Below are 23,097 nucleotides of genomic sequence, written 5' to 3' on the forward strand. Positions count from 1 at the left end.
AGCAAAAGGCTTCTTAAAATGTGATTAGAGCCAATACATTTTCGAAGTATACTTGATAAATGTATATAAATACTGGAGAAGAGCTCTATATTTTTTGAATACCTGGCATAAAGAGCCATATTAAAACCTAAAAATCCTCTTTTGTGTTTTATTTTAAAATTTTTAATGTTTATTTCCACACACATGAGCAGGGGAGGGGCAGAGAGAGAGGGAAACACAGAATCTGAAGCAGGCTCCAGGCTCTGAGCTGTCAGCACAGGGCCTGACATGAGGCTCAGACCTAAGAACTGTGAGATCTTGACCTGAGCTGAAGTCCGATGCTTAACCAACTGAGCCACCCAGCCACCCCTCATCTTTCATGTTTTTGAGATGGTTTTTCTGTTTTACAAAGAGGTCAGCAAAATATGCCTTTAACAGATTCTTCTGATTTTAAAAATTTATTCACTTCTAAATTTTCTGGTACTTAATTTTTTTGCTTGTTTTTTAAAGCAATAGAGAAAAGACATCTATAATATGTAAATAGTCCCTACTTAAGTAAATACTGGTAATTGCTATTTTATGCTGCCTTGGATTAAAAAAAAAAATTCTTGTTCATTGATAGCTGTATTTGACTTGCATTTCACTTTCATAGTTTGAATTGAGCCATTCATTAGTCTAAATATGGTTTAATTTTCCCTGCCATTCTCTTAAGTGTCCTGTTTGAGAGGACTCTCTAGCGGCAAATCAGGGAAATGAAGGACAGTAAAAATTATTTTCTTAGCATACCTATAAAAAGTGAGGTTTTCTGTATTATTGAATATGGCAAATGTTTCATTTGATATGTTGTATATATATGAAATACAGAGAAGGTAGAAGATAAAATGAAATGCTTTTTAAAATAGAGGCAATCTGACTTACAAATATATATTTCTAATTATTAAGTGTAAGTTTATGAAGGTAATGGCATTGGGAAAATAAGTTTCCTTATATATAATACACAGATTTTGCATCATCAGAGCAAGAATCATCAGGCTTAGGTTTTAGAAGCACTGGACAACAGGGGCACCTGGGTGGCTCAGTCAGTTAAGTGTCCCACTTCAGCTCACATCATGACCTCACAGTTCATGAGTTTGAGCCTTACATCGGGCTCTGTGCTGACAGCTCAGAGCCTGGAGTCTGTCTCAGATCTTTGTCTCCCTCTCTCTCTGCCTGCTCTGTCTCTGTCTTTCTCTCTCTCTCTCTTTTTCTTTCTCTCTCAAAAATGAATAAACATTAAAAAAAAAAAACTAGAAGAACAGCAGCGAAAGATCAGATTCAAAACAAATCAGACTTTCAGGATGTAAGATTTTTTATTAAACCTGAATATGTGAAAATCAATATTTAGCAATAAAGGGCCTCAACATGCTTGTGCATGGAGAATTCTGGATAAAATAAAGACTTTGAAGCTCCATCTGGGTTGAAATCTTCACTGCCACTAATTAATAGCATGTGACTTTGAGCAAGTAACCTCTCTGAACCTTATCTCTAAAAAGTTAATAGTAATATCTACCAGGCAAGCTATTGTGCAGATTTAGCAATACTATTTCTGAAGAAGCTGGCACTAATAAATAAATATGAGCTGTTATTATTATTATTATTAACATGAAAAAGTAAACAAAACTCATGGGTTGACTTCCTAACATTTGTCTGTGTGTATATACCAGGATAATTGTTTAAAGTTAACACTGTTTCAGGGTGTCTGGGCAGCTCAGTCGGTTAAGCATCCGACTTCGGCTCAGGTCATGATCTCACAGTTTGTGGGTTCGAGCCATGTGTCAGGCTCTGTGCTGACAGCTCAGAGCCTGGAGCCTGCTTCAGATTCTGTGTCTCCCTCTCTTTCTCTCTGCCCTTCCCTAATTCATGCTCTGTTTCTGTTTCAAAAATAAATAAACACTAAAAATTTTTTTAAAAAAATAACAGTTGCAGTAAAAGATAATGTGATCAAATGGAAAGAAGGGGAGTATTTGATGTCAGTCAGACAAAATTTGATTTGTAGCTCTACCACTTAATTAACTTTTGCAGCTTGGACAAATTACATAATTTCCTTGAACCCCACATTCATTGTGTATAACATGTTAATTATAATACCTAGTAGAAAATTTCTGATTAAATAATAAAATATGTCTGACAGTGTATTTAATGTGATACAGATATTTGGTATTACAAATTGTTCAGCCTTTTTTTAAATTTGTTTAAATGGGCTCACTTAAAGATTTGTTAGAAAGAGTCAGATGGAGGAATAATGGAAAGAGCACTGTACCGGAGAGTTCCAAGACTTCAGTTTCAGTCTTAACTCTGCCACTATCTTCATAATTCCTTTAAGAAATCATTGTTGTTAAACACATAGACTCAGAGCTGGGTCTTGTTTTAGTGGTTTCTAGCCCAACTTAAGGTATAGAATGGAACCTCCAAATCTATTCTCATGCAACCTTAATTCTCCTCAAAGATCAACCTCAAGATTATCCTTATTTAGGCACTTGTTCAGTCCTAAACACATCATATTTTATTCTCTCTCTCTCTTTTTCTCTCTGTCTCTCACTCACATACTCGCAAGTTGATGAGGGGAGACAAGATCGATAAGGAGTGGCATGGTTACCTCTGTGGTACATGGGTGCCAGTGGTCTGTATTGGTCTTCAATTTTTTTTTTTTTTTGCTATTTGTCAGTTGTAACACGTTGGAATTAATCTTTTTTATTTTGTGGAACATTGGTAATTTGTGATGTGTGCTGTTGGACATATCTTTGTTTTACAGCAAATGCTTGTATAGATATATGTAAATTCTGTTTATGTAGTAAATCATTGTACTGTGATAGTAAATTTAAACTTTTCAAAAAATAAGCAGTAAGATTGTAATTTAATGAAGAAGTTGCCTTCATCTATGTTATACTTATGTATGCATGACTGTTGAGGCTTTGAGATGAAATGAATTTATATGAAAAGAAAAATAATGGAGATTTATAGAAAGCTGAGATGAGTTTAAAGGTGGTTATAACTACAGTATAAAATGTTTCATATTATACTTTTTCCCCCTCAGATGAAGACACTTTATTAGTCTATATCCAATAGACCTTTCTCTGTCTTTCTGCTGATTCTAATGCTTTTTAAATTACCAGATGAAAAGGGGGAAATATACAGCTTTTCTTTTTCAGTATCATAGGCCTGATTAATGGGCAGTGGGTACTTAAAATTAGCATTAGTTTTTTACATATAGATATTTGTAAAATTCTTGAAAATAGTTGGTTTTCTGACTTGAAAAAAGATTGCTTTATTGCAGCGTAGTAATGACAAACTATGAATTGATAGTATATGAGTTTGTGAGGTTTTACTGATTAAAATGATCTATAAATATCTAGTGAAGATTTTAAAGTCTATTGCTATATATCCTAATACAAACTGTGCTATGGCCTATTTCTGTGTCCTTTTTCTGTAGATCTCAGAAGTTGATTGTAAAGATGCACTAGAAATGATCTGCAACTTAGAATCTGAGGGTGATGAAAAAAATGCTCTTGTCTTATGTACTGCATTTTTATCACGTCAGCTTCAACAAGGAGATATGTACTGTGCTTGGTGAGTTGATTTTATTTTGTAAGGAAAACTTTGTTAAACAAGAATACAAGATAGGTTGTGAGAATGCAGAGAGCTTGAGAACATATTTTTAATCCTTTAAAGTCTTAAGAGAAAAAGCTTATTTTCAGTCATTACATGCTATGTAAACTGTCAAGTAGTTCATATTATAACTTTAAAATTTTTTTGTATTAAGGACCACACAACTCCTTACCATACCAGTAATGATTGTATAATGATTAATAAATGTTAGAAAATGAAAGAAAGTTTTATTTTATCTAATGCCACAATAACAATGTTTTCAGATATGTAAGCAATCTATGATTGAATGTGTGTATTTTTTCCCTCTGCATATTACACACTTTCAATTACATAATTAGCTGCTAATCATTCATGTATGGAAATATAGTTCATTTTCTGTCTGTGAGACAATCATTTTACTTCACTGCCTTCTTCAGTGCACATTACTTTATATGATACATTTTCAAGTGTGCAAAGCCTGTTATATATAATCTTTTGGGGAGCTTACAACTAATGGGGCTGTTGACTTCAGCTGATTCAAAAATCTTAAGGTCAGCTGTCTTAAATTAATATGTTAGCAAAAGCTGACAATCTGTTTAGTGAAGAGCATTATCAGTCTTCACTGTTATATTGGTTATATAGAAACACAAATTTATTTTAAAATATACTAACATTTAAGAATTTTTGCCAAGTGACTAACACATTACATACAAATGAATATGGAACAGACAAGCTAAATAAATGTAGCATTAAAGAAGAATAAAGTTTATAAAGGTTTCTGAGCAGTTGTGAGTTTTGTTATGATGGGAAAATCATGAATGCAGTACAGAGAGGATTAATATAAAAGGCATGTAGAAAGATTCTGAAGGAAGAATAAATAACATGCATTTACTACTAAGGACAAGTATATTTTCTATGCAACATAAATAGTTGTAATAAATAGGAAATTAAGTATGCTTTTCATTAAAAAAGGCATCAAAGTCTGGATTTCATATGACCAACAAAGGCAATCTATTATCAGCTCTTAAGAAGGAAGGCAAAATAGGAGTTTATGTTTAAGAAATGCTGTTTAAAACAAGTAATTGAGAAGAATGGGTTGGGGGCTGAACAGTGAGAGCAGAGTTGGGATTAAGTGGCAGGACAGAGTTGAGACAGGAAAATCAACTAGAAAACCCGTAAACAGTCCATCTGGGAAGTTATGAAGGCTTCCTTATGCATGTGGCATGGGGTAAAAAAAAAATGTTGACAATAACAGTGTTTAGGATAGTAAAAAGCAGGGGCTGATAGGGTCAGTGATAATGATGCATTAAATTAGATGGTGAACTGGAAAGAATGTTAATCATCTTTTTCATATATTAAGTTTCAGGTTTCAGAAGAGATCAAAGTGGAGAAGTCTTATAAAGAACTAGAGAGGTGAAATTGGTCAAGACTGGAGAGACAGATTTTGAAGTCCTCAATATATAGGTTAAAATCCAGTAAATGAGCAAGTTATTCAATTGGGTGGTGAAAGGGCAGAGTTCCTAGGAGTGCAAACTGAGGAAATAATAATAGGAAAGGCCTGTATTGAGGAGAATACTTGGTGAAAAAAGTTGAAACAAGGAAGAAGATTTTTGTGGAAATTAACCAAGGAGGACAGAAGAGAAATAGGATGATAGGTAAAAGGGAGGAAAATTCATCATTTCAGTAGGCTTATTTTCTATGAAAAATACATTCTGATTGCATTTGAAATAATTTTAAAGTCAGTTTTCAAAGATTTCTTTTATTATTTTACCAATTTGACAGAAGTTAGTTAAGTCCCTTTCTTTTGGGTTCTGTGTCATTGTTGGTTGTTAACATTTAATAGTATTAAATTTAAAATCTTAAATTTAATTGACCAATTGATCAATTTTAAATTTAAGGTAGAATAAAAATGAAATGCTTTTTAAAATATGCCATTGATATATATGTATTATGCATTTTATGTATACACACATTTCATACTTCTTATATAAAGTTCAAATGTGACTCAGAGTGACCATTTGTATAATTTTAGTTTCAGTGAGAGGTGCTTCACCAGTGACAGGCAGTGTTTCTATCTGAGATTGAAAAGTATCAGTCAATAAAATGATAAATCATATCCTGATTTTATGTAGTCTCTAAAAAATTGAGATCTATTTTATATCTAATTTAAACAAATTTCACATGTAGAATTAGAATCTAAAACTAGCTTTAATTTCAAATGTAATGACTGTACTGACATAGTCCATGATCATTACATTATTGCTTCAACTTATTTTTTATTCTTTTTCTAGGGAACTCACTCTCTTTTGGAGTAAATTACAGCAAAGAGTAGAACCATCTATACAAGTATACCTAGAAAGATGTCGTCAACTTTCTCTGTTAACCAAGACGGTATATCACATTTTCTTCCTGATTAAAGTTATTAATTCCGAGGTAAGAACAATCAAGCTATTTTTCCTTAATTTAAGAAATATAAATAATCTTTAATAAAAGACATTATTTTGGCACCTCCTCCAGTGATTTTTGTTTTAGAGTTTTTGAACATTGCTTTCCTTATTAGTCTTATAGTAGAGATTTGCTATAGAGAAACTTAAAAATGCAAATGAGAGCCAGGGGTCTTGCTCTTGACCTGAAGAAAAGTAATATACTAGTATTTTATTCCTTCTACAACTTTTATTCTTAAGTCTTCTGCTATTTTGATAGTTCGGTTCTGTAGAAATTTAGAAAGTGTGTAAGAGAAATGTAGAGAGAGCTTCCTTTGCTAGCAGTCTGACAGATTACATTGTCTAAAAATCAATTTTCAACAAAATGCCCCAAAATTCTTGATGAAATAAACATTTCTTTTGAGTATAGCATCTGAGATGGCATGAATTTAGGGAGGGGAAATCCTTAGGCTTAAAATGAAGAAGAACTTAAAAACTGGAGCAGAAAACTTGAGCTGATGCTGGGCCTCTTCTAGCCTGGTGGGGATTGATTGGGGTATGTTATTACTTGCAGTAACTAAGGGCTTTGAGTTTTGATATACACATGGGGATAGGAGATCGCTTTATGGGGATAGGTGATAAGATCTTGGGCCCTCTCATGTTGGGGAGCTGGAAGTGAGTTCTCTGTCCCCCTTCCCTTCCCTAACCTTGAAGTTCTATAATTTCACTGAAAAAAGTAGACTAGAAAAATACTACTACCTTTTTGGGTTTTTTTAAACACAGATAAATGATAGGAAAACTTGTGCATGTCCAACTGGGCTGTGGGTCAGAGAAGGAAAAATGTTTTCTTTAAGAAGTTGTAATAGCTTTACCCTCTTGCAGATTTGGGATCCAAATTTACCTTGTCTGTATAGTCCAGAAATCCCCATGCCGAGTAAGTAATGTTTAAGAAGGTAATGGTGGAGTACTGGCCTGGTAACACCTGGGATACCTGTGAGAAGCAAATGCAGAACTTTGGAGAGCCATACCGTCAGTAGAGGATTCTTAGCTGAAGCCCTCTTAAGATGAGTTTGTGATCAAGATTTATAGAACATGAAACAGTTTGTCATGACGGAATTCAGGCAGAGAGAAGAACAGGATTAAACATGCAAGGATAGAAACTATAAATTACATATATTTGAAGACATATATTTGAAGACATAAGTAAATTTTTTTTTTTTTTTTTAAATTTATTTCTAGGAGAGAGAGAGACAGCGTGAGCAGGGGAGGGTCAGAGAGAGAGGGAGTCACAGACTGAAACAGGCTCCAGGCTCTGAGCTGGCAGTCAGCACAGAGCCCGACACGGGGCTCAAACCCACAAACCCCGAGATCATGACCTAAGTGAAAGTCAGACGCTTAACTGACTAAGCCACCCAGGCGCCCCAAGACATAAGTAAATTTAACCATCAAGATTTATAAAGTATATGAAATAACATGACATGAATAAATTTCAATAGACAAAAAGAATAGAATTATTTGCCTAATAGTTTTAACACAGTTATGGAAAATTCTATAAAATATATGTATTTAAAGACATAAAATAAGGAATTAAAGTATGAGAAAGGAAGATACTATGAGTATGATCAAGCAGATATTAAAGAGTCAAACGAACTTTTGGAAGTAAAACACAAATCACTGAAATGAAAACACTTAAGAAGTAGATTAAACAGATTAAACACAACTGAAGACAGACATTATAAGCAGAGGTTGCCTATGTGTTTCTATTTATTATTTAAATTGGAATCCAAGTTTTATAAGATTAATTTATTTCCTTATAGTGTAACCATTGTAGTAATGCAGTTGGTTCCCGTCTTAAATATACACAGAAGACACTTTCCATAGTTGCTACTTAGCATAGAATGGGGTTCCAACCAGTGTTTAGGAATCCTTAAGAAATGGGTATGCAGCATAACAAGAAGTATTTTTTAATTCATGTGTAGTTTTTTTTTTTTTGAAAGGAGAGATCCTCTTCTGTCCCCTTTTAAAAGTAACTTTGTAAATCTATAGTTGGTCAGTAAATCTTACATATATCTTCATTTTTTTTCCTAAAATATCTTCTTTTCAAGAGAAGAGAATTTCTCAAAGTAAAGGACAGGAATGAATCCTTCTGCTTTCCAGTTTTTCCTGTCAGCCTTGTTAATTCATTCTGATTTCCCATTTTCTATATGGGGTAGTGTTGCAGTAAACAAAAAATAAACAGTAGTAAGTTTCTTAAAAATTTAATGTACAATTTTAAAATATAGGTTGTGCCACTGCTTTATGTCTCACTTAAAGAGCAGTGTAGCAAAGTAGGAGGAGCTTGAAATCAGAAGCCAAATTGGGTATAAATCTCGACTTTCTGTTGACCACCTGATAATTCTAACCACTTTGTGTAAAACTTTTGAAAATTTTATTTTATTTTCATTATTGAGAGAGAGAGAGAGAGAGGCAGGCTCCATGCTGAGTGTGGAGCTTGATTCCATGACCTGAGCTGAAATCAAGTCAGATGCTCAACTGACTGAGCTACCCAAGGGCCTCTCATTTCTTAATTAGATTAATTAAGGACAGTAAGTAAGAGTGATTCTCCTCCCTCAACCTTAACACCCCTATCACAAGGAGATTGTGTTGGAGAGGGGAAAAACTTGAACAAGAGCTACACTGTCCATTGTGGTAGCCAGTAGCCACAATTTAGGGGCTCAGGAGCTCCATGTGGCTAGGGACTACCATATTGAATAGCATAATGAACATTTCCATCATCACAGTTCTGTTGAGTGGTGCTTTCTGGAGAGACTTTGGATACAGAAGTAAAGTACCTGTATAAAGCAGTTAAAAGCATGAAAAATAGCTTAGAGAGTTGGCCAGGAGAGCACACCTATTGACAAGAATAACTTGGAACGTGCTAATTACTCTGCCTCAAAAATCTTGTTTCCCATTGCATAAAAATGTTTTCCCTTTGTTTTTGCTTTTTAAACCTGATCAAGCAGAGGTTTTATCTTAAAACTAGAATCCTAGATTATTATTGCTTTAGGACCAAAAGAGACATTAAAATTAATGCGGTAGTGACTAGGTTCTAGTCTCCTCATTTTTCACATAATGCATTTTAGCCTCAGTGTTAGTGATTTGAATTAACTAGTGGCCCTCTTTATTTTTTTTAGTATATATATTTTTTAACGTTTTATTTATTTCTAAGAGAGAGAGAGAGAGACAGCGTGAGCAGGGGAGGGTCAGAGAGAGAGAGGGAGTCACAGACTCTGAAACAGGCTCCAGGCTCTGAGCTGGCAGTCAGCACAGAGCCCAACGCGGGGCTCGAACCCACGAACTGCAAGATCATGACCTAAACGAAAGTCGGACGCTTAACTGACTAAGCCACCCAGGCGCCCCACTAGTGGCCCTCTTTAAAAATGCTGGGAGTTGGGCATCTGCGTAGCTCAGTTGGTTTAGCATCTGACTCTTGATTTTGACCCAGGTCATGATCCTGGGGTCGTGTGAGTCTGCTTAAGATTCATTCTCTCTCTGTCTCCCTCTCCTTCTCTCCCTCTTCTTCCCTCTTCCTCCCTCCCTCTCTCTCTCTCCCTTCCCCTCTCCCTCCCCTATCCACCACTTGTGTGCTCTCTCTCTCTCAAATAAATTTAAAAATAAATAATTAAAATTTAAAAATAAATTTAAAAAACAAAATTCCAGGAGTTGTTGAAGACTACTGGCCAGTTCTTGATTTTTCCTAGATCTTTGGAATTTAAAGGTTGAAAAATATATCTCTATTCTTATGGTTTTCACTCTATTGATGGAGACACAGGAACAGATGAGCCATCTAACCCACTTGTCTGTTTTGACTCTGAGTGATAGCCAGACAGAAGGGGAGGGCAAAGTGTTCCTGGTAATAGAAAAACATGTAAAGTAATATAAAGAAAAAACTTCTCTCTTCTCACTACTCACTGAATACTTCTGGTTATCAAATGTGTGGGGATTTTCTCCACATAAGCAATTCTCTGGACACCAGCTGAGTATCCTACAACTTAATTCTGATACTGTTTACCTGGAGGTAGCACAGATCTCACAGATTAAGGGCCCAGTCCCACAAGACTGCCACACACACCCTTTGAGATGCTAATAAGTCCAGTTTGTCACCTGTGCTTCTGACCAACGAGCTAAAATCAGAGGTTCCTACAGCCCCCTTCCTCAGATTTCATTAGTTTGCCAGAGTGGCTCACAGAATTCAGGAAGGCAGTTTACCTATATATACCCTATTATAAAAGGATACAACTTAGGAAGAGCCAGATGAAAGAGGAGATGCACAGGGCAAGTTATGGGGGAAAGGGCAAGCTGCCTTCCCAGATCTTTACATGTTTACCAGTGCAGAAGGTCTCTGAACCCTGTTCTTTTTGGGTATTTATAGAGGCTTCATTACATAAGCCCAATTGATGAAATTATTGCCCAGTGTTGGTGATTGATTCAGAGCCCAGCATCTCCCTCCCTTCGAGGTGTGGGTGGGAGCAAGAGCTAAAAGTTCCAACCCTCGATAATCACAGGTTTGTTCCCCTGCTACCAGTCACCATCCAGTGGTTATCTGGGGGCTTTCCAAAAATTACCTCATTAACAAACTCCTTTGTGGTTAAAAGGGCCTTATTAATAACAACACCTGTTTCACAGTTTAAGGCTCTGGAGCTATTTTAGGAGCTGGGAACAAAAGGATCCCTTATAGCTCTTACCATTTAGGAAATTACAAAGGTTTTAGGAGCTATGTGCTGGGAACCCTGGATGAAAAAATATGTATTTCTTCTTATATCAAAGTATCACAAGTGGTATCAAGACAAATGAGAGAATGGTGTATTTAGGGATCTGTCGTTACCTTACTTTGCCAACATAGGCTATTTGGTTAGGGCAAAAGATAAAAAGATTAGTCTAGACCAGATGAGGTAAGATTGTGAAGGCCTTTTTATGTATTAAAAATTAAGAATATATATTTAATTCTGAAATACAAAGGTAACAGTTTAAGAATTAAAAAAAATTGTTTTAATGTTTTATTTATTTCTGAGAGAGAGAGAGAGAGACACAGCGTGAACAGGGGAGGGTCAGAGAGAGAGGGAGACACAGAATCTGAAACAGGCTCCAGGCTCTGAGCTGGCAGTCAGCACAGAGCCTGATGTGGGGCTCGAGCCCACAAACTGTGAAATTATGACCTGAGCCGAAGTCAGATGCTTAGCCAACTGAGCCACCCAGGCGCCCCTCAAGAATTTTAAAGCAGGGCAAAACATGGTATGCATGGATGGAGAAAGGCTGAATAAGATGTACATGGGGAAATTAATCAGTTTGTAAGCCTAAGGTAGCTTTGGGTCAAGGATCCTAGGCAGTTAGTGGAGAGGAACAGAAAAGTGGAGGTGGGGGGGTAGTACCCAAATATAAAACCTTGTATTTTTCAGAAGGTTGCCTGGTGCTGGACCACTGTCTGGGGGGTGTGGGTGAGTCTCTATTTCTCTCTCTGAATTTTTAGCACTTAAGTTCAAGCAAATTTGACTCTTAAATTCAAGATGGCGCTATCAGTACTTTTATTAACTAATGTTATTGATTAAGTAGATTATTATAGGCTAATTGTTTAATTACATACTTCTGGAAAATTGTGAATTCAAACTCCTCTTTAAAAACACTTACTATAGGGGCACCTGGGTGTCTCAGTCAGTTAAGCACATCTGACTTCAGCTCAGGTCATGATATCGTGGTTTGTGAGTTCGAGCTCCAAGTTGGCTCTGTGCTGACGGTTCGGAGCCTGGAGCCTGCTTCAGATTCTGTGTCTCCCTCTCTCTCTACCCCTCCCCCGCTCATGCTTGTGCCCATGCTCGCATGCTCACTCCCTCAAAAACAAATATTAAAAATCTAAAAAATATGACTATTATAAGGACACCTGAGTGGCTCAGCCAATTAGGCATTGGACACTTGATCTCCACTCAGGTCTTAATTTCAGGGTTGGGAGTTCAAGCCCTGCATTGGGCTCCATGCTGGATATGGAGCATACTTAAAAAATAAATAAAATTTAAAAATTAATAAAAAAATAAATGCACTTACTGTATAACCAGTTTATGATTTGAGTATCACCTATAAACTTAATTTTCAGTCACATACACAAAGATGAAAACTCATAAGAATAAAAATTTTGTTGTAGTTTTGTTGCCATGATTTAAGATTACACATTTAATTATAACATTAAGATGTTTTTAAAGCAAATTTATTCAAAGCTATTTGTGCTTAATGAGTTGAAATGTACCCTTGAATCCAGTAGCAGACTGTATTAGAATAGAAATGTCAGTTGAGTTTCTCTCTGAAATAATTTTAGTTGCATTTCCTAAGCAATAGGTAGAGCTTTTGAATCTACTTTTGTCATTTATAGAGAAAGAGATCAACATTCATGTGACAGAGAATAGTTACAGTCATCTTCCTCAAAGTAGATAGATGTCCTTCATCCATGAAACCTCTATATCCTGAATCCTTTCTTAAAGTCCTTTCTCAGTCATTTCCTGAATTTTTAAAATAATTACAGCCTTTTCCAGAATTCTCGTCCTCTACATATTTACTAGTCTGTCTGATAAACACGATCATCATATTTGTGCATTATTAGAAGTAGCCCCTAAAGCATGTAACAAGACGTACAAATGTTTTTTTTTATTGTAAAAGTTTTCTGACTCAGATTTTTCTTGGAATAGTATAAAATAACTATACAGGTTTGATGTGAAAGCTAGAGACAACCATATGGTCCCACCTCTTTCCTTGTTCTTTCTTTACTGTCACTTTTAAGAATAGGTCTCAGGCACATGAGTGGCTCAGTCAGTTGAGCATCTGACTTCGGCTTAGGTCATGATCTCGTGGTTTGTGAGTTTGATCCCCATATTGGGTTCTGTGCTGAGAGCTCAGAGCCTGGAGCCTGCTTCAGATTCTATGTCTTCCTCTCTTTGCCCCTGCCTTGGTTGTGCTCTGTCTCTCTCTCTCTCAAAAATAAATAAACATTAAAAATTTTTTTTCATATAGGTCTCATATCTATTCTTGTCCATTTTCTTCTTGGTCTTTGCCTTTTCCTAAAGTCAAGGCCAATTTATCTTCCCTTCACTTTCCTTTTGGTCTACAAATCTAAGCTTCTGTTTTAGTTTAAAAAAAAAAAAATTTCCTTCTTAGCCTGTGAAAATACAGACCCTATGAGGTTTTTTTTTTAACCTGTTTTTTTCTTGCCTTTTGAACCTATCTAATACATATTCCATTCCCCATGAATGTGGCCACATCTTACAGTTGGCTTATTTCTTATATTTATGTTCTCTTAGTCCTTTAAAAACCCACTTTTTATCTCTTCACTACATATATTTTCAAATGACTTTTACCATCATTAGTGCTATCTTGTAATAATAGTTCAAGATGCTAATTCAGGGACAGCTGGGTGGCTCAGTCACTTCAGCATCCAACTCTTGGTTTCAGCTCAGGTTATGTGATCTCATGGTTTGTGAATTTGAGCCCCATGTCAGGCTCTGCGCTGATGGCCTGGAGCCTGCTTGGGATTCTCTCTCTCTCTCTCTCTCTCTCTCTCTCTCTCTCTCTCTCTCCCCCTCCCCCTCCCCCTCCCTCCCCATGTGCTCTCTCTCTCTCAATAAACAAACTTAAAAAATGCTAATTCAAAAGGAAAAACATTTATTGTGTCTCCTCATTTTTAAGATGTTTCAGCAGTGAGGTAGAGGATTTGGCATTCAGCCAATGTATGATAGAACTAAGAGTCCCTTCCCCCCATGAAGGATCAGATTATTCTGTTAAAAGTGAAAATCTCCTTTCATTACTAGTAAGTTAGGAAATAGAGGGACATTCTCAGTTCTGTAATTGGGTTAAGAGGTTTTTTGTTTGAGAAGGACTATAAATACAAACTTAGGAAATGAGATTTGTGATAGAGTTGACATTTATCGATCACTTCCTATGTGCCAGACATTATGCTGTCCTATATCAGACACTTAAAAAACATAACTGTCATTAATACATCAGTTTTAGGAAGTTTATGTTGTTCTTTCTTTTATGAACAGTTAGAGATGGTAATAACTTCCAAGTTTGCCTAATTATATTAGATGATTTTATACCCAGGTGTTGTCTTAGTTCCCAGTGCTTATCCTTTTTCTGCTATTCTTTACAGTTCATTTTACACACACACAACTCAACTACAGTGCTTTATAAGAGGCAGTTTTTCATATGTTGCTATTGTAAAATTTGAGAAAAGCAAACCTCAATTTAAAAATAACTAAATTCACTTGTATGTGTTGGTTAAGTGTAGATTAAATTAACATTTCCTGTTTGCTTTTTCACAGACTGAAGGGGCTGGACTTGCCACCTGTATAGAACTATGTGTAAAAGCCCTTCGTTTGGAATCGACAGAAAATACTGAAGTGAAAATATCTATTTGCAAGACCATTTCGTGCTTGTTGCCTGATGATCTGGAAGTTAAACGTGCTTGTCAACTGAGTGAATTTCTTATTGAGCCTACGGTAGATGCATATTATGCTGTGGAAATGTTGTATAACCAGCCAGATCAGAAATACGATGAAGAGAATCTTCCAATACCAAATTCTCTACGCTGTGAGCTCTTACTTGTATTGAAAACTCAGTGGCCCTTTGATCCAGAATTCTGGGATTGGAAAACCTTAAAACGACAATGTCTTGCATTAATGGGGGAAGAAGCATCCATTGTGTCTTCAATAGATGAACTAAACGACAGTGAAGTTTATGAGAAAGTAGTAGACTACCAGGAAGATATTAAAGAAACTTCTGTAAATGGACTTTCTGGTGGAGTTGGTGCTAATTCTGGCCTTCTCAAAGACCTCTGTGATGAAAAGCAGAAGAAGAGAGAGATAAAACAATTAAGAGAGAGAGGATTTATATCTGCTAGGTTTAGGAATTGGCAAGCCTACATGCAGTATTGTGTGCTGTGTGACAAAGAATTCCTTGGTCATAGAATAGTACGACATGCTCAGAAACATTACAAAGATGGGATTTACAGTTGTCCTATATGTGCAAAGAACTTCAATTCTAAAGAAACTTTTGTCCCTCATGTCACATTGCATGTTAAACAATCTAGTAAAGAGAGACTAGCAGCTATGAAACCATTAAGAAGATTGGGGAGGCCACCTAAAATCACAACTACTAATGAGAATCAGAAGACTAATGCTGTGACCAAGCAGGAGCAGCGGCCTATAAAAAAGAATAGTCTGTATTCAACAGATTTCATAGTATTTAATGACAATGATGGTTCAGATGATGAGAATGATGACAAAGATAAATCTTATGAGCCAGAAGTGATCCCAGTCCAGAAACCAGTGCCCGTTAATGAATTCAATTGCCCTGTAACTTTTTGTAAAAAGGGCTTTAAGTACTTTAAAAATTTAATTGCTCATGTAAAGGGGCATAAGGATAATGAAGATGCCAAGCGCTTTCTTGAAATGCAAAGCAAAAAAGTTATTTGCCAGTACTGTAGACGGCATTTTGTAAGTGTTACTCATCTTAATGATCACCTACAAATGCACTGTGGCAGTAAACCATATATCTGTATACAGATGAAATGTAAGGCTGGTTTTAATAGTTATGCAGAGCTCTTAACACACCGAAAGGAACATCAAGTTTTTAGAGCAAAGTGTATGTTTCCTAAATGTGGCAGAATTTTTTCAGAAGCTTACTTACTATATGATCATGAAGCACAGCATTATAATACTTACACTTGTAAGTTCACAGGTTGTGGTAAAGTGTATCGTTCTCAGAGTGAACTAGAAAAGCATCTGGATGATCACAGTACTCCTGAAAAAGTGCTGCCTCCGGAAGACCATCTTAATTCACCTGGAGATTGTGTTCAGCCTTCTAAAGTGAATCAGAACACAGAAGTGAGCATTGAAAAAGAGAGATCTCTGCTTCCTTCAGAAAATAACATTGAAAACACCTTACCAGCAGATAGAAGTGATGCTTGGGATAAAAGCAAAACAGAATCAGCTGTGACCAAACAAGACCAGATTTCTGTATCAGAGCTCAGGCAAGCTGATGGACCATTGACAAATGGCTTGGAAAACCCAGTGACTACTCCTCTCCTTCAGGCCAGTGAAGTAGCTGTGTCCATTAAAGTGTCCCTCAATCAGGGGATTGAGGATAACTTCGGAAAGCAAGAAAACTCAACTGTGGAAGGCACTGGTGAATCATTGGTCACAAACTTGCACACACCGGTTGAAGATACTTGTAATGATTTGTGTCGTCCAGGTTTTCAAGAAAGAAAAGAACAGGATTGCTTTAATGAAGCCCAGATTACTCAGAATTCTTTAGTAAATTCAGAAACCCTCAAAATAGGTGACCTTACCCCACAAAACTTAGAAAGACAAGTGAACAACCTGATGACCTTTTCTGTGCAAAACCAGGCAGGATTTCAAAACAGTTTACCAGCTTCTAAGTTTGAATGTGGAGGTAATGTTAAAACATCATCCAGTCTTTATAATTTACCTCTTAAGACATTGGAAAGTATCACATTTGTTCCATCACAGCCCAACCTAAGTAGTTCTTTAGGAACTCCATCAGTGCCTCCAAAAGCACCAGGTCAGAAATTCAGTTGCCAGGTTGAAGGATGTACTCGAACCTATAATTCTTCACAGAGTATTGGGAAACACATGAAGACAGCACACCCTGACCAGTATGCTGCATTTAAAATGCAGCGCAAAAGTAAAAAAGGTCAAAAATCAAACAACTTAAATACACCAAATAATGGCAAGTTTGTTTATTTTTTGCCATCACAGGTGAGCAGCTCTAACAATGCATTTTTTACACCACAGACCAAAGCCAACGGGAATCCTACTTGTTCAAATCAGTTGCAGCACATGTCGCCTTCCATTTTTCCAGCTCATTTAGCAAGTGTGTCAGCTCCACTGTTGCCGTCAGTGGAAAGTGTCATAAATCCAAATATACCTTCTCAGGATAAAAATGAACAAGGTGGTGGGATTATATGTTCCCAAATGGAAAATTTATCTACTCCTACCTTGCCAGCACAAATGGAAGATCTAACCAAAACAGTTTTGCCTTTGAATATTGACAGTGGCTCAGATCCTTTCCTTCCTTTACCTGCAGAAAGCAGTTCAATGTCTCTTTTCCCTTCACCAGCAGATAGTGGCGCTAATTCTGTTTTTTCCCAACTGGAAAATAATACAAATCATTTTTCCTCACAGATTGAAGGAAACACCAATTCCTCCTTTCTAAAGGGAGGCAATGGTGAAAATGCAGTTTTTCCTTCACAAGTCAATGTTGCAAATGACTTTAATAGCACCAGTGCCCAACAGTCTGCACCTGAAAAAGTTAAAAAAGACCGTGGGCGGGGCCCAAATGGGAAGGAAAGAAAACCCAAGCACAACAAAAGGGCTAAATGGCCTGCAATTATCAGAGATGGGAAATTTATCTGTAGCAGGTGTTATAGGGCTTTTACTAATCCCAGATCTCTGGGTGGGCACTTGTCTAAGCGATCTTATTGTAAACCACTGGATGGAGCAGAAATTGCTCAAGAACTTCTACAGAATAATGGACAGCCTTCTCTTCTTGCCAGCATGATTCTCTCCACAAATGCAGTAAATTTGCCGCAGCCGCAACAGTCTACCTTCAACCCAGAAGCATGTTTTAAAGATCCGTCATTCCTGCAACTTCTTGCTGCTGAAAATCGCTCATCAACATTTTTACCAAATACATTTTCCCGGACTGGTGTGACTAGCTTTAGTACCAGTGTTAGTCAAGAAGGAAGTGAAATTATTAAACAAGCTTTGGAAACTGCTGGCATTCCCAGTACGTTTGAGGGTGCTGAAATACTTTCTCATGTTCCAGCAGGTTGTGTTTCAGATGCAGCACAAGTAAATGCAGCAGTGATGCCAAACCCAGCTGTGCCACCCCTGTTGCAGACTGTATGCCACCCAAGCTCCCTGCTGACAAACCAGAATAGGACACCAAACTCCAAAACATCCTCCATTGAGGAATGCAGCAGTTTACCTGTTTTCCCAACAAATGACTTACTACTGAAGACTGTTGAAAATGGTTTGTGTTCTAGTTCATTCCCTAATTCTAGTGGGCCATCACAAAATTTTACCAGTAACAGTTCACGTGTTTCAGTTATAAGTGGTCCTCAGAACACAAGGTCCAGTCATTTAAATAAAAAGGGAAACAGTGCTTCAAAGAGAAGAAAGAAAGTTGCCCCTCCCCTAATTGCACCTAATGCTTCCCAGAACTTGGTAACAAGTGACTTAACAGCAATGGGACTTATAGCAAAGAGTATTGAGATACCAACTACTAACCTCCATTCGAATGTAATTCCAAATTGTGAGCCTCAGGGTTTGGTGGAAAACCTAGCACAGAAATTAAATAATGTTGACAATCAGTTATTTATTACTGATGTGAAAGAAAACTTTAAAACTAGTCTTGAGTCCCATACAGTGTTAGCTCCGTTAACATTAAAAACTGAAAATGGTGATTCCCAAATGATGGCTTTGAATTCATGCACAACTTCAATAAATTCTGATTTGCAGATTTCTGAAGACAATGTTATGCAAAACTTTGAAAAGACTCTTGAAATTATTAAAAGTGCTATGAATTCTCAAATACTTGAGGTAAAAAGTGGATCTCAGGGTGTTGCTGAAACATCACAGAGTGCTCAAATAAATTATAACATTCAGCTTCCCTCAGTAAACACTGTACAGAATAGCAAGTTATCTGATTCTTCGCAGTTTTCCTCCTTCATAGGTGTCATGCCAACGAAAAGTAACATTCCTCAGTCTGAAGTATTACATAAGGAGGATCAAATACAGGAAATTTTAGAAGGCTTACAGAAATTAAAATTAGAAAATGACCTGTCCACTCCAGCATCTCAGTGTGTACTAATAAACACATCAGTGACACTGACTCCCACTCCCATTAAACCAATCCCAAATGTCACAGTTGTTCAGCCAGTTTCTGAAATGATAAGTAACATTCAGTTCAGTGACAAAGTTAATAAACCCTTTGTGTGTCAAAACCAAGGTTGTAATTATAGTGCTATGACAAAGGATGCTTTATTCAAGCACTATGGTAAGATTCATCAGTACACTCCAGAGATGATTCTTGAAATTAAGAAGAATCAGTTGAAATTTGCTCCATTTAAATGTGTAGTACCTACCTGTACAAAAACATTTACAAGAAATTCTAATCTCCGAGCACACTGTCAATTGGTCCATCATTTTACAACAGAAGAAATGGTGAAGTTAAAAATAAAAAGGCCTTATGGAAGAAAATCTCAGAGTGAAAATTTGTCAGCCCCACGAATTTCACAACAAAAAAGACAGCTAACTATGACAGAGGAAAATAAAAGGGAGTTCCAGCCTGCTTTAGAATTGGGAGCAATGAAGGAAAATGTCCTCAGTAATACAGCAGTTAACCCAGAAAAACAACTTGTAGAAAAAAAAAGTCCTGAAAAAACAGAAAGTTCTTTGCAAGTGATTACAGATACTTCAGAACAATGTAATATAAATTCTCTCACAAACATACAAACCAAAGGGCGGAAAATTAGGAGACATAAAAAAGAAAAGGAGGAGAAAAAACGCAAGAAGCCAGTTTCCCACTCCCTTGAGTTTCCAACAAGATACAGTCCCTACAGACCTTATCGATGTGTTCACCAAGGTTGCTTTGCTGCTTTCACTATACAGCAGAACTTAATTCTGCATTACCAGGCTGTACACAAATCAGATCTACCTGCATTTTCTGCAGAAATTGAAGAGGAAAGTGAAGCTGGTAAAGAAAGTGAAGAGATTGAAACTAAACAAACTGTGAAAGAATTTCGATGTCAGGTGAGTGACTGTTCTCGAATCTTTCAAGCAATTACTGGCCTCATCCAGCACTACATGAAACTTCATGAAATGACTCCTGAGGAAATTGAAAGTATGACTGCTTCTGTGGATGTTGGGAAGTTTCCATGTGACCAGTTAGAGTGTAAATCTTCGTTTACTACATATTTGAACTATGTTGTTCATCTTGAGGCAGATCATGGAATTGGGATAAGGGGAAATAAAACTGAAGAAGATGGTATATACAAGTGTGACTGTGAAGGCTGTGACCGTATATATGCAACTCGGTCAAATCTCCTCCGACACATTTTTAATAAGCATAATGACAAACATAAAGCTCATTTGATTCGACCAAGAAGATTAACACCTGGTCAGGAAAATATATCAAGCAAGGCAAACCAAGAAAAGACAAAGTCTAAACATCGGGGGACAAAACACAAATCTGGAAAGGAAGGAATCAAAATGCCTAAGACAAAACGAAAGAAAAAAAATAATTTAGAAAACAAGACTGCGAAAATTGTGCAGATTGAAGAAAATAAACCTTATTCTCTGAAACGTGGAAAGCATGTATATTCTATAAAGGCTAGGAACGATGCCTTGTCTGAGTGTACAAGCAGATTTGTAACCCAGTATCCATGTATGATAAAGGGGTGTACATCAGTTGTTACAAGTGAAAGCAATATAATTAGACATTATAAATGCCATAAGTTATCGAAGGCATTTACGTCACAACACCGTAATCTTCTCATTGTCTTCAAGCGGTGTTGCAACTCACAATTAAAGGAAACTTCTGATCAAGAGGTTGATAAGAGTGATGTGAAAAATTCTGACGCATGTGTATCAGAGAGCAGTGACAACTCCAGAACAGCTACAGTTCCACAGAGGGAAATTGAAAAAAATGAAAAAGACGAAATGGATGAGCTGACAGAATTATTTATTACAAAATTAATAAATGAAGACAATGCAAGTGTGGAGACCCAAGCTCAAACCTCTTCAAATGTAAGTAATAATTTTCAGGAAAATAACCCCTGCCAGTCAGAAAAACAAAAAACAAGTAATTTGAAGAGAGTTAATAAGGAAAAAAATGTCTCCCAAAATAAAAAGAGGAAAGTTGAAAAAGCTGAACCAACATCAGCAGTTGAGTTAAGTAGCACTCACAAAGAAGAAGAAACTGCTGTTGCAATTCAAACTACGGAGGAGCATCCTGCATCTTTTGACTGGAGCTCGTTTAAACCAATGGGATTTGAAGTATCATTTCTGAAGTTTCTTGAAGAGTCTGCAGTGAAGCAGAAGAAAAATTCTGACAAAGACCATCCAAATAGTGGAAATAAGAAAGGATCCCATTCAAATTCAAGAAAAAATATTGACAAGACTGCTGTGACTAGTGGAAATCATGTATGTTCTTGTAAAGAAAGTGAAACCTTTGTACAGTTTGCCAATCCATCACAGCTTCAGTGCAGTGATAATGTAAAAATTGTTTTAGACAAGACTCTTAAAGATTGCACTGAACTTGTGTTAAAACAGCTTCAGGAAATGAAACCTACCGTCAGTCTGAAAAAACTTGAAGTACATTCAAATGATCCAGATGTGTCTGTTATGAAAGAAATTAGTTTGGGTAAAGCAACAGGGAGAGGGCAGTACTGATAACTAATGTACTATAAATACATCATTTATGGTTTTATTTCAAATAGGAAGCCATCATGCATGTTAGAATTGTGAAACTTTTTCATTAATTTTTGTTGTTGACATGAATTAACCTGGCCAAAAAAAGGAAAAATGGAAAAAAAAAAAAACATGACATTTGTCATGTAAAACTTTTTTTTTTTTATCCCTATGGGACTTGAGGAACAGAATCAATACTTCAGTTATTGTAAATAGTTGAGCTACACCTCAGATTTCTATCAGTCAGTTGCCCTTTCCATGAACTAAACTGAATTATCTGTGTGATTGATATGTTTCACCAGGTCACTGCTCATGTAGAACAGTACTCTTTGTTTGTAGATATCTTTTTTGTATATATTTATTATTGTAAATCATTTGCTGCCACCAGCAGTGTGTAAGTCTAAACTATTAAATGACACATTTATATTTGGAATTTTAATTTTTAACTAAGTGATCAAGTTTTTAAAACTGTTCATTTTAAATTAAGAAATTTTTGAGCTAAAAGTAGAAACTCTGCCATAGTTCATTGATTTTTACATAAAACATTTATTTACAAGATGATCTCAAAATTACTTTTCACAAAGTAGGCACATTATATCAACACCTTGCTCTGCTTTGTAAATTTATCCTCTAGGATTTTGGGGATGGTATTCATGTGAAATTATAGCAGGTTCTTTAGCAGTTTCCTATAGCTACAGTTTTTTTTCAATGCTTCTAATTGGATATAGTTATTATGATTCCATGAAATATAATGGAAATGTGAATAAAGAATTTACTACGTCAAAGATTTTAAACATTTGGTATTAAAAAAAATTCTTTGTGAATGTGATAGAAACTAGTAGTGTGGAGCAGTGTAAATATTTGAGGTGGTGATTTGTGAAGTAGCCCAGTATTGCCTTAAATAAAATCACATTTCATTTCTTGTTTTATACATGTGATCTTATAAAGTTTTTTTTTCCATTTTCTGAGATTTATAGATTGGTGTATAGCTTTAAACTGTATAAACTTTTGTGGAAAGATTTTTTTAAACATTTTTATAAATCTTAAAATTGGTATCATCAAAGTGAGCCCATCTTGTGTTTATAAAATGCAAGAGTTCTTAACATTTATAATTACATAGATGAAACACTTTCTATAAGGAAGTTGGATGTTTTGATTTTACTGTTTATAGATGTTAGATTGTACAGATTTGTATTTTCCCACCATATCTAATGATACTTTTTTCATTAGATTGGTCTTCCAGAGCAGTATTAGTTGTCATAATTGATTATTTTGGTTATTCAGCATATAGTTAGCTCCTATAGGTTAGTTCTATTCACCATATTTATACTGTGGATTCATGGCCCGAGATAGAGGTTATTTCAGGAGCGTTTAGGACCTTCGTTTGAAGTCCAACTAACATCAGTACTAGAAACAAAAGAAAACATCTTCTCAGATTTACTTTTGTTTCTGTTTGCCATATATAGTAGCATTGATTTTTGACTTTGTGTTTGTTATAAGCCAGTTGCATTCACAATATTATTAGCCTGAGATATTGCCGATGTTGTGATAATATGAAA

At 36.1% G+C, this 23,097-nt stretch overlaps 1 protein-coding gene across 2 annotated transcripts in view; it reads left to right on the top strand.

Annotated features, from left to right (window-relative positions):
* ZNF292 (zinc finger protein 292) overlaps window positions 1-22,471 on the top strand; it is a 96,740-nt gene extending 74,269 nt beyond the window's left edge. Inside the window, exons 6-9 of one of the 2 annotated variants that reach the window (XM_039219425.1) lie at window positions 3,449-3,585; window positions 5,895-6,036; window positions 11,462-11,500; window positions 14,366-22,471. In XM_039219425.1, the coding sequence (XP_039075356.1) occupies window positions 3,449-3,585; window positions 5,895-6,036; window positions 11,462-11,500; window positions 14,366-21,520 (7,473 nt within the window). In that variant the 3' untranslated portion in view covers window positions 21,521-22,471. The remainder of the gene's footprint in view (window positions 1-3,448; window positions 3,586-5,894; window positions 6,037-11,461; window positions 11,501-14,365) is intronic. The other variant, XM_039219426.1, reaches the window with a different exon arrangement.
* Window positions 22,472-23,097: the final 626 nt, after the last annotated feature.

The sequence above is a fragment of the Hyaena hyaena genome, unplaced genomic scaffold (assembly GCF_003009895.1).
Source record: "Hyaena hyaena isolate Hyena2069 unplaced genomic scaffold, ASM300989v1 scaffold_821, whole genome shotgun sequence".
Classification (NCBI taxonomy): domain Eukaryota; kingdom Metazoa; phylum Chordata; class Mammalia; order Carnivora; family Hyaenidae; genus Hyaena; species Hyaena hyaena.